General features: G+C 31.3%; 1 protein-coding gene across 2 annotated transcripts in view; it reads right to left on the reverse strand.

Moving 5' to 3' along the window:
• PRKACB (protein kinase cAMP-activated catalytic subunit beta) overlaps window positions 1-13,018 on the reverse strand; it is a 123,052-nt gene that overhangs the window by 31,934 nt on the left and 78,100 nt on the right. For both annotated transcript variants that reach the window (XM_040627101.1, XM_008690672.2), the window contains exons 2-3: window positions 4,962-5,023; window positions 2,655-2,783 (exon numbers count right to left, since the gene is read on the reverse strand). In XM_040627101.1, the coding sequence (XP_040483035.1) occupies window positions 2,655-2,783; window positions 4,962-5,023 (191 nt within the window). The remainder of the gene's footprint in view (window positions 1-2,654; window positions 2,784-4,961; window positions 5,024-13,018) is intronic.

Raw genomic sequence — 13,018 nt, forward strand, 5'->3', positions numbered from 1 at the left:
ATACATTTTTAAGGAAAAATTAACAAGAAGTATAGGCACAGAAATCAGACCAACCTAGTCAAATTCTTGGTTTTTCTTACTAGCCTGTTTGATTTTGGAAAAACTACTTAAATAGAAAGGTCATTGGCTTAAAAGGGAGATTAATGTCATGCAAAGTTGTGAAGATTCACTGATAGAGTAAATATAAAGTTCCTAGCAATGCTCCACACATTGTATGGAATGAAGAAATGAAATCTCCTTAATTTCTGTACTGATTTTTTCCTTTTAACCCATGCACCCTAAAATAGGAGAAGCCAAAATTAAAAGGTCTGTGACTTCATTAACAGAAAAGGTGATTATGGAGTCTTACATTTTATTACTTATCTTTGTCAAATTCAAATAAATAAACTTGAAAAAATTCAGAATATAAAGTCTTTGTCCTAATTATGAATAGATTCAGAACACCGCCATAGCAGAAATGACTTAGGGTGGCAACTATTCTTCTGGGAAATACTCTCTTGCCATGATTTATCTATGAGGTAACCTTCTCAGTAATTCACTTAACAAGTCACTGTCTTGTCAAGAAAAAAAAAGGAATTAAAAATTTCTTTCCTAAATACTTTAAACATAAAAATGGCATATTATGTAACCCTTTTAATATTTTATGACTAAAGCATAGTCTATTAATTCCTTAAGAAAGATAACAAAATATTAGGGGCTATCTAGACAATAACATTTTAATGACACATTTAATAAAGAATATTTGATTCAAATCAAAATTTTGAAGTATTCTGTGTGCTACCAACACAAGTATACAAGCCACTTACTCTCTCTGAGACCCAACGACCTCATCTAGAAAATTGGAGCAAGGATTAGTTGGTCTCTAAGAGCTCTGTGCTCAGATTGTACAAATTAGGGGTGTAGGGCTCAAAGATGAATTAAAGCTTGGACAGAGTCCAGAGGGAGAGGGTGTAGAACATGAAAACAAGAAGAGGGAATAGTCCAGAGATTGAAATTAGCAATCTTTAAAGAGTAGACAGTAGGAAATAGGAAAGGCACCTAAAAAAGAGAGCCCAGAAAGGCGAGCATAATTAGGAGAACAAGGGGTTACAGAAGTGTAGGGTCAAGACAGTTTCAAGCGAGTGGTCAGCACAGTCACAGGCTCTAAAACGTTATATAAGATGAGAATTAAAACTGGTTTTGTTCATTAGGCCACTGGATTGGTGACCTTTGGCAGAGCCATTTCAGTGGAGTTGTAAGAAGCAGGAGATAAACAGGGAGACAGTTAAATAAATTATTGTGGGTTAAAGAATTAAGAGGAAGTGACTTAGTGGATAGAGTGATTAAACTATTTTTTCAGGAAGCATGGTTTAAAAAGTTATATGAAAAAGGGCAGCAGACAAAGATGCACAATTAAATGTGTGTATGGGTGTATTTAATTTTAGAGAGATGTAAGTCATTACTCATTTTCATGTTGGAGGTTAAATTTGTTTTTTGTTTTAAAGCAGTTTGGACTGGAACTTCAGACCAGTCTAACGCTGTGCTGTCCAACATGGTAGCTACTAGCTACATGTGGTCATTTAACACTTGAAATGTGGCTAACCTGAATGGAGATATACTGTAAATGTAATATGTACATCAGATATTGAAGACTTAGTATGAAGAAAGTAAAATATCTCCATTTTTATATTAATTATATGTTGCAACGATAATATTTTAGCTACACCAGGCGAAATAAAATCTATTAAGATTGATTTCAACTATTTCTTTTTACTTTTTAAACGTGGCTACTAAAAAAATTAAAATTACTTATTTGGCTCACATTCTATTTCTATTGGACAGCATCAGTCTAGACACTATCTGTACCCCTGACTACTAGCTCAGTACTCTTTACTCCACATCCAGCTCAGTAGTGTTTACCCCATATTTTCTTACATTCTAGTAAGCCAAAATGTCATTCTTTGGAACATAATATCTATAAGATAATATATCAAGATTTACCATTTTTCTTTCACATACCCTTAATTGTACGTGATTACCAGGAAAACAGAAGTTTAAGAATTAAAGCATGAATAATTCAGACACCCAGATTCATCAGATATACTGATATGTGATAAAAACTTAAAAATTGATTTTTCAATGATTTAGTCTTTTATTGAGATATAACTGACATCGAACATTATATTAGTTTCAGGCATACACATAATCATTTGAAATTTTTTATAGTATTAGTATTCTAACTTTTTCTCTGGTTTAACTGACATTTTAAATTCAGCAAACTCAACCACATTAAACAAAGGGCTTCTACTATCAATCAAAACAAGTCATAAAATAAAATCAACAAGTTTCGTTACCTCAATCTAGAGATCAAATACAACTGATCTCTGCATTTTCCACAAGACAGAATGCAGTAAGATGCCTGTTCTTTACATGCTGAATTCAATATTTTGTTAGTAAACACACCTATTATATAAATATAATTATTGAAATAATATCTCCATATATTTAACTATTAACTATGTTTCATATAGTCACAGTAAATAAGAATGAAATTAAATGCAACAATAAAAATATCTGAAGGTATCAATGGAACGTCATTATATTGCATCTGTTTAATAATCTAGCTGATGAAACTGAAGTTTACCCTTCATGTAAATAAAGACAAATACACTAACCTTCTGCTTATCTAAGATCTTCATGGCATAATACTGTTCAGTGGCTTTATGTTTCACCAACATGACTCTTCCAAATGAACCTGTTCCAAGGGTTTTTTTCCTTTCAAAATCCTCCAGTCCAGCATTATTCTACACGTACATGAAAAATAAACTTTAAAATTTGAAATTCTCATAAGACTATGGTAACTATAATCGATTTATTATATATAATCAGAAGAAATAATTTAAAACTATTCATTTAAAAAGAATACAAAAAGACTACTGAGATTCCAGGCTATTGGTTCTATTTTTCCCTTTGAATAAAAAAGGATCTAGTATTTGAAAAGAGAATTATATTGCAAAACAAATCACAACAGTAATGGGAGGAAATAAGAGCCTAAGCTGAAATATTAAAGGTCATAATGAATTCTAATATGAATTCCTAGTATTAGACTTTTACTAAATAAATTCCATATTTTAATAATTACAAACTGACCAGGAGTATACTGACGCAGACAATCGTGGAAGTCATACAGTCTCAGTGTACTCACAAATAATTCTAATGAATAGATAAACTGAGGGACAGAGTCCTTTCACTAAAGTTACCTCTGAAGAAAGCACTATCTTACTTCATTTCTATCTTTACACAAGCTTATAGGACTACATAATAACAGCATGAAAGATCCTAATGGCTCTTTCTCTCATGTTATAATAACCTGGTATTACCTAAAACAGAAATAATAAGGAAGGAAGAGTTCCTCATTCCCACAAAGATAACCGGAAGTCAGAGTCTCAGAACAGTAATCAGTCTCTTTTTCTCCCTCAATAGATGCTTTGTTATGAGCAAACATCTTTGTTTGGCTTTGACTATAGCATAGAAGCAAAGAATTGGAAGCATCAATCTATTGAATTTGTTGCTGCCACAACAAAATGAAAATTACTGGGAAGAAATTATGTGCTAAATAGCCACAAGTAGTAATTGCTGACCCATTTGTTTAATAGGTTTTCATTACAAAGATCTTCATGAAAATCTTGGAAAAAAATATTTGCACAGGTCAGTCTGTACAGTGTTTAGCCTGAGAAAAATGTGATGTAATGTGATTCTTGTGTAAGTAAGAAATCTGGACAGTTACTGCAGTTCACTGTCGTTGGATTTAATCTCTATTACAAATCAAAGCTTGCCTTTGGAGACATTGCATATTTTCTTGCTGAATCATTAAAGAGAGAGCAAGCAGCTCTAAGTTATAAAACTTGTTTCATCAAATTTAATTTCAAATTTCTAATGATTTTAAATTGCTATGAGATTCTAAATCAACGTAGAAAGAAAAAGCTCTTATAATTCTGATTGAATTATTTACTTTTATGGATTAATGCTTAATTTTTCGGTTCTAACACCACCAATTGAAATGTTTAATAGAGTTCCTAAGTAAATAATGAAAACAGGCCTAAGTAATAGACAACAAACAGAACATCTCTTTTTGCTAGTTATTGCTTTTCATACAAATGTGCCATCTTCCTCACTTTCCTCAATGTTTCATGTTAGATAATGTCTAACTTTCTACGACTGATAGAGTAACTATGTCTTAAAGTACAAGTCATGCTTTTAATCTTAATATCTTCATAAAAAATGGTGGTATGATAGTTATCTTCATAAAATAATATTTAGAATTAAATATTTTTTAGTGAAAAAGGTAGTTGAAATAAAAATTTTTGTGGTAGGAATAGATGTTCAAAATCGAATCTAGTACTTAAGTTCATTAATTATTTATAACTTCAAAAAGAGATTTTTTGGCAAATATAAGTGGCTCTTTTTAAACACAGTTTTTAGGTCTCAGTTACAATTTAAAATACTTAATGTAGAATTTACCCCATCCAATGTTTATGAAAAAGGATCCTCGTGTACTTGGTATGTTGCCAATAGCCAAGCATTTGTGATTAAGAATTTGAAACTGCACAATAGTATCCTTATTGTTGTAATTAATAAAAATAACAAAACTGCTATCAAAGGCACAAATCAAAATTACTATACATTAAATATATCAAGAGTTTGTAGTGGCTTGTAACTAGTATCAAAATTTATATAATCACATATTGTAATGGAAATTAGGTTCTTCTCCAATTTAGGTATACATAAAATTTTTAGTTAGCAAATCAAAACATACTGTTATAATATTATGGCAAAATTACTATGTTAAGCTTACTTTTCAAAATGCGACTTGAAAGCTTAATGCTATTTTACAGTTTCTAAAGTAGTAAATTACCTGGGCAAGAAACATGATTTTATATAACAGGACTTTGAAATTGTAGAAAATTTTAAATATTCCTTACCGGAGCAGGATTTTCCCATTTTTTAAGAAAGTCTTCTTTGGCTTTGGCTAGAAACTCTTTCACTGAAAATATAATAAAACAAAAACAAAAATTTTGTCTTGTAAGAATATTTATATTTACATGTGATATAAAGTATATTTAAAAACACAGACATATGTCAACTATTGTTACCATGAAACATGTATTCATAGCCATGATAAACTAGAGGACTATTTATTTCCTCTAAATAAGAAGCAAATATTTTCTTAAATTTCTAAGAATCTCTAATACTAGTCTATATGGAGATCACTTTCATTATTTCAAATCTAATAATAAAAATACCATTCCTGAAAACATACCTGAAAGTAATGTAAAAAAGTTAGAAATCAATCTAGACGAAAATACTGATTGTAAATAAGCCAGCAGTGGTATTAACAAAGCTGTTAAATACAAGAAGTGAAGACATCTGGAGAATGTGAACTTGTTGATTTGTGGAATTTCAAATATAATTGACTTTGATAAAAGGCTGTTTTCAGGTATAAGGATTTATGTTATCAGATTTGTGTTTTCTCTACTGATGGTAGAGAGAAAAGGAAAAAAAAAAAATACAGGCTACACATAAAGGATACCCACAAAGACTTAAAAACAAAACAGAACAAAACACCAAAAACAAAACACCCAAACAGCTTAAAAATCTCATTCTAAATTTGGAGCAAAACTAAATGCCTGAATGCCTAACTTAAAATGTACACTAAAGTAAAGCATTCAAAACCAGATGTTTATCTAGTGATCAATAACGGCTACATTATCAAGCTGTGATTTGAAGTTTTAAGATTTGTTAAATGATGAATCATTTAAGAAGTTTCCTCTTTTTCATTTTCTTTCCACAAAGTTTCCGTAATGACTTCTGTTTACAAAATGACTTCAGGAGTTTAAAAACAAATAGGAAAAAAATTCCAGAGATAAGACAGCGTTAACAAAATGTATTCTTTTTCCTATCGTCAGGTATGAGAGCAAAACCTGGGGATTCAAGAAGTATTTATTTTAGTATTTCTTTTTGTTTGGAAGTTCCCAATATTTCTCTGATATCTAAATTTATAAATAAAGAAGATGACAGAATTTAAGTAGTGTTGAAATAGTAAAAAGCTAGGCAAAATGAACTGTGGGACACTGGCATTTATTTCAGAAATGCTAAGAGTGATGATGATGATGATGCAGAAAAGACAAAACTAATAGTGGAAGTGAGTGGCTCACAAATTCTTTGATAAGATCATCTAATGATGTAGTGGTATTATCGTGAGGCATTTTAAGATATACATTATTATTTCCTCCTTTACCTTTGTAAAGTACCTTTACCAAAACACTGTTGCAAAACAAAAAAGGCTGTTGACATTCTAAATGTTTTGAGATTTTAAAATGGTGATGACGAGCACCAGGAGCAGATATTAGCTTTTAAGTAACACCAGAGTGTTCGTTTCTGAAGACATTATTTTACTGCTTCATATAAACTGTCACTTGTATTTTGCTGTAAAATACTCTCAAAATACCTATTTTAGAAAATTTGAGAAAAATAATTTTTAAAATCAGAATCTTCCCATTGTATGAAAATCTCAAGCACCAAAACAATGAATCAAATAATTGCACCTAATTATGCAAATATGATCTAATTCTTCCTGGGGGTGGATTTGGGGGTGGAAAAGTCTTACATTTTGAGTTTAGGATGGTTCAAGTCATCCTACTTCTAAAAGTTAATGCACTAGTTACAACTGAAGAAGAGTGGTCTTAGAAGATTTTATTTTATTTTACTATTTTATTTTATTTTACTATTTTATTTTATTTAGTCTATTCTTCTCCTGGAGCAGACATATTTGCAATGGCACTGACTTAGAGATGACAGCTAAAATAAATTAAAAACATAATTTCCTGCCAAATGCAACTGTGGCTTTTAAGACACAACAACTTGTGATTCTCAAAATATACATCTGATTTCTTTTGAAAAATATTTTTGGTTATCTTCTATTTATAGAACCTGCACATCAAGTTGTGGTATAAATTCTCCAGATGTGTGTATGAGTATAGATAATTTGGAGACAAGGAAGAGAATCAGGGAAAGAAAAAAGGAACCAAAACATTCCTAACATCCTGTTTCAGTTTCTGTCACTTCCTGCTAAGTGGATCTGGAGTTAAGAAAAAAGTAACTGTCAAAGGAAGGACTGGCAGTATTTGTCAAAGATGGTACACTGAAAGAAAATTTCCTTTTTCCTCCTTGGTGTATGAGCTAGAGGAAAAATTTCAGGTACTACTTAATTTCATTCACTAATAGGATATTCAGTAAATTCTATGAAATAGTCTCTGTATTCATCAATATTCTAAGTTCACTGCTAAGTAACATTATAGAAAGTAACCGTTTTCAAAAAGGTCTCACATGAAAATATCAGAAATGGATAGGAATCAAAGATATTAAATTTTGTGAAATATTTCAACAAATAGATTCCCTTTTAGAGTAAGGATAAATATTAATTATGTCATTAAATAGTTGCATGAAGCAAATTCTATTCCTTAAACATTTTTGTCACATGAGTATATATACATACATAAAATTTCTAGTTCATATGTGCACTATTTAGATGCAAAGATGAACACAGTTAACTCTGTAACACTGTAAGTTAACCAAAATAATCATCTTACAAATATAAACAGCAGAAATAAAATACGTCACAATATGCTGGGTTATGAATAACTCTAGAACAATAGGCAATCTAGAACCACATGTATTTGCTTTGGTTTTTACTATTTTTAGACAGTGGAAAATTTCACTTTCTAAATATTTTTCTCTGGTTGTTTATTTTTTTATTTTTTTTAAAGATTTTATTTATTTATCTGAGAGAGAGAGATTGAGAGAAAGAGTGGGGGGAGGGGCAGAGGGAGAAGCAGATTCCCCGCAGAGCAGGGAGCCAGATATGGGACTTGATCCCAGGATGCTGGGATCATGACCTGAGCCGAAGACAGATGTTAACCTACTGAGCCACCCAGGCACCCTTTCTCTGGTTGTTTAAAAAAATTTCCATCCACTGACATAAGGTGTTGGCAGCTAATTAACAAAATAAGTGGTAGGAGAGATAGCCAAATCTAAATACAACAGCACATTCAATCCAGAGTTTCCAATAAAGCATATACTTGAAGTTCTCAAATTTGTTGGTTTTCTTGTTGTATTCTAATATGTATGCAATATCTACATTTAACCGTTTAAACCATTGTGATATTCTGAAACAGCCATAAGTTTTGGAGGTTGGCAAATCTGAGTTGGATTATTGGCTCTAATACTTCTTAGCTACATGATTATGGATAACTAAGTACCTAATGGTGATTAGCACTCTCCTTAGGAAAATATCTCAATGAAAAATTTTTCTGCAAATATATTTTGTCCTGTACTGGTCATAATATATTACAAAAAATGAAAAGGACATACCAAAAATTAAATCAATTTCTTCCTAGGAGTATACATTTCAATTATATATATTTTTTCCAAATAAATTTATTTTCTTTTCCATCTGTATCATTTAAAGATACCACATTGCATTAAAAAGAAATGAGCATACCAAAGGAATCTATTCCTACAAATAGAACTGAATGTTTACCCACACTCATGAGATAAAGAAGAAACAAAGTGACAATTTTTATGTTTCCACAAGTACATAAAAAATTTAATTCTTATTGCCCTCAAAATATTTTTGAATATATTTATACATATATACACAGCTTAAAACACACAGCTTAAAAATTAGATTACAAAGTTCATTTTAAACATTAGGAAAATTCACTAAAAAGTCAAGTATGGCATATCTTTATTCTATGTTATGCAGATAATCCTCCAATGAATAAGAATGTTTCACTAATTATATTTAGTAAAGGTATTTATTAGGCACTTTTGGATTCTGTGTTAAATACACTTACATTACTGCTTAATATAAAAAGAGCATGTTATTAGTTAAAGTATGCCACTATCCAATGCTTAAAAGAGGTTGTCATTCATGGTTTGTACGAAGAATTTAGAAATCCATTACTATACAGATTACAACTACTCTGATATTAAGTTCTTCAGTTTTTTTGTAGTGAGATAAATGTCACCTCCCTTTTTAACATGTCTTTTACAATAAAAACACAGCTTTATTCAACTTTTATTTAATGGATGTCAGAAAAAATGAAGAGAAACAATCAGAAAATAGAACAAAACAGACTATAAACTTTCTAGGATAAATATCCACTTAAAATATTAGCTGTTTTGTTCCAAATTTACAACAGTATATTTTCTTTAAAAAACCATTCATTAACCTGAGTTATCTAATTTAAGTGGTGTGTATTAATCTGTCTTCTGCTACCCTGTACAACTCCCACTACTTTACAATGTTGTATTTGTTGTTTCTAAAATATCACATAAGAAACTGCAATATAAATCATTTCTATAGATCCAATTCAAAGTAAAACCAAACCATTTCCTCTATCAACTAAAATATTTTATGAACTCTGTATATTTTATAAAAATATAACTTATGAGGAGCATAACAACTAGCAAACAACCAAATAAAAAATTTAAAGGTAACATTTGTTTTATTAAAAAGTAGTTGCCTACCAGATACTTCTGAAGAGGAGCAAGCTTGTATCCAAAAAAAATAAACAGTGATTAAATAACACTCACAAAACAACATATTAGCATGATGTCCCCTATACACATTTTCTCAGAATATTATGTACAGAAATAAAACATTAATACGGAACCTCATTTTTTTGACATATTCAAAGAGGGCTTTTTAAAAATTAAATGGTAAAGAAATAAAATCAGTATTTTTTTAGTGTCAAAATCAATACCATTCTAATTCTCCATAAAACAACTAACAACAACTTTTAACTCTTGTAGCAATAGTGCTAATAATGTTAAGTAGTGTATACTGAAATACACACCCTGTAACTATTGCAATGCCATCATCACTAGACTTATTATTTATTCAAAACTCCACTGTAGGAACAGCACTTTGAACCTCCCTTTTGAAAGACATTAGTGTCTCTCTGGCATTTACTTCCTTGGTGCTAATTTAACAATCTTTCAACAACATTTACTGAGCACTGTTTAGTGGTGCCAGAAACTGAGCTAGACTTTGGGAATACTACAAAGAATAAGCATATCTCCACTGTTCAGGAGGTGAGAAGCTAATGGGGAGATACATGAACCATTAGAATGCAATGTGACAAAGACCACAGCTAAGGAAACTATAAGGTACTATGAGAGCTCGAAAGAGGAAATTCTTAGGTAAAGTAAGACATAATAGAGGACACAGCATTTATGCTGAGTCTTTAAGGACAGAGTTCTTCTAGCAGAAAAAGTTAAGGATGAAGACCTACTAGGCTGGAATGATCTTGTGTAAAAGGTATGGAGGAAGTGGCATGGCTTACCCAGCAATGGCAACTGATTTGCATAGCTGCAGCACAGGATATAGGTGTGCAGCAGCATTGAGGGGTGAAGTGTATAGGTAAGAAGGCGCCCAATCATGAGGGTAGCTATTTGCCATGGTGATGCTTTTCAATATGTAGGAAGGAATGGGAGTAAACTGAGGTATTCACAATTGCTGGACTCTATTTCTTCTGGGAAACAGGAAGCACGATCATTTGCTAAGGAAGACTGGGGCCAGAGGGAGTAAGGAGCATTTAATGGTTGGGGTTTGAGGCCTGGAGGTTTAAACCTTGATGGCTCTTTACATAGGGAATAAGGAAGAGGGCTATTCCTCTAAAATTTCCCATTAGGAAAAGAGAAAGTATTAGGTACTATAAACAATGGTATGATTCTTAATATTTTTTGTAATAACAGTTTAATTTTTTTTTTTTTACTGAACAGATTATAATTCATGGGTCTCCTGATCTCTCTGCAATTAAATTATTTTTATTTTCCTCCTTTACCTTAATCAAAGCATTAGTCTAAGAGTTATTTTGTGTATATCAGAAAGCACAGAACAGGATACAAACTGAGGTTATTTACCTATGAAAATACCAAGTTCTATCAAAAAATAACAGAACAGTACAATCCCTTCCAAAACCTCTGGAAGGTGTAAATCTAGTTGAGTGTAATAGTCTGTCTTCTGTCACCCCTATTTCAAACACCCACCTCTTTGGAGCTCTTCAATTGTTATTTCTAAGAATAACCCCCACACACATACACTGTACTACAAATATTTTCAGTAAACTAAATATAAAACATTCTAGTTGCCACAAAACACCTAATAAAAATCCAATTTATAGCAACAAAGCAACAGAATTATTCTGTAAAAAATGGTGTCCTACCAGATGCTTCTGATGATTTGCGTGCTTGATCAAAAAGAATAAATAAGTTAAACAGATTAAATAACACATAAAATAACATATCCACAAGAAGTAACCCATTCGTATATGTTCATTAGTATATTTATACACAGAAAAAGAATGAAAAGTACTTGGGCATACATATTCAGAAGTGTTTTATCTAAGGATTACAACACATTCTCTGGACGTATATTTTTTTTAACCAACCAAACCCTATTCTGGAAATGTGTTAATGAAATATCATATTCTATCCCTTTAATATGAAGACCAGTTGTGTTTACCTTACTGAGGGGACAAATAAAGTGTCCCTTTATTTGCTTCACCATATTCAAGCATGTTCACTCAGAGCAAGTTCACTGGAATCTTAAAAATGATACTGAGTATAAGAGCAACTTTAATTACTGCAATTGTATTTGTGCATTTCAGTGGATGGGACCATGCCTACTTTTGTTTTCTAAGATACATCTAGTCATGCATAAAGTCACACATGAATGAGTGTTTAGAAATTTAACAGGCAATGAAAATTATATTTCCTATTGAAATAACAATTTTACTCTTCTTTCTTTTTCTTATGCTTTTTAATTGGTTAATTCTTTATCAAGTCTTGGTTACAAGTGAACAGTATAATTGACTAACTTTGACTAAACAAAAAAATAAATTTTTTTGTGAAACATATATATTTGAATGATCAAATTATAGAAACACATTAATTTATTTAACTAGCATCTACATGGAGAAATGGATACACCATGAATCCACATAGTGTACTCATTCACAACTAATGACATATACATGCTTTCTCTCCCAACTTGCTCTTGATTTAGGGATGTGGATTTTCTAGGCTATCCAAGTCATGTTTGTTTGGAGATATTCCCTGTAGGATTTTGTAATAAAAACTTAAAATTTATAGCCATAAGTGACCCAAGCTATCTTTGAAGTACTCTTTGAAATGTACTGGACTTCCTTAATTGTTCACTGAGACTTTTTCTTAGAGAAATATTATATAATCACAATCATATGTTAAAGATTTTCCATTCAGTTCTGAATTAAAATATTCTGTCTTGCTACCAGACAGTATAGAGTGAGGAGTGGATCCCTAGATGATAGGGTATGCACATTTTCAACTTTATTAGATAGTAATAAATGCCTCAATAAATGTTGTGCCAGTTTATTTTGCCACCATTCTTTGATGGTCCATATCCTCAATAAAATGTATTACTAATATAATGGGTATAAAATCATATCTTATTGTTAAAGATTAGGTAAATATCTCTCAGTAAAATTTTATAATTTTCCCTTACAAGTCTTCTTATACTTTTATTAGATATGGTCCTAGGTTCTTTAGGGTTTGGGTTGCTATTGTAAAAGGGAGAATTTAAAAAAAACAACCACCATTTGTTTATTGCTGATGTATGGTTGATGTTTATATACTGATCTTATTGTATCTGGCAAACTCTCTTATTAATTCTAAAATAACACTGGTAGAGTCTCTTGAATTCTCTATGCAGAGAATCACCTATCGACTGTGAATAATGACAATTTTGTTCGCTCCATTTTTTTTTTTTTAAGATTTTATTTATTTACTTGACAGAGAGAGACAGCCAGCAAGAGAGGGAACACAAGCAGGGGGAGTGGGAGAGGAAGAAGCAGGCTCCCAGCGGAGGAGCCTGATGTGGGGCTCGATCCCAGAACACCAGGATCATGCCCTGAGCCGAAGGCAGACGCTTAAG

This window comes from Ursus maritimus, unplaced genomic scaffold (genome assembly GCF_017311325.1).
Source record: "Ursus maritimus isolate PB19 unplaced genomic scaffold, ASM1731132v1 scaffold_12, whole genome shotgun sequence".
NCBI classification, from domain to species: Eukaryota; Metazoa; Chordata; class Mammalia; order Carnivora; family Ursidae; genus Ursus; species Ursus maritimus.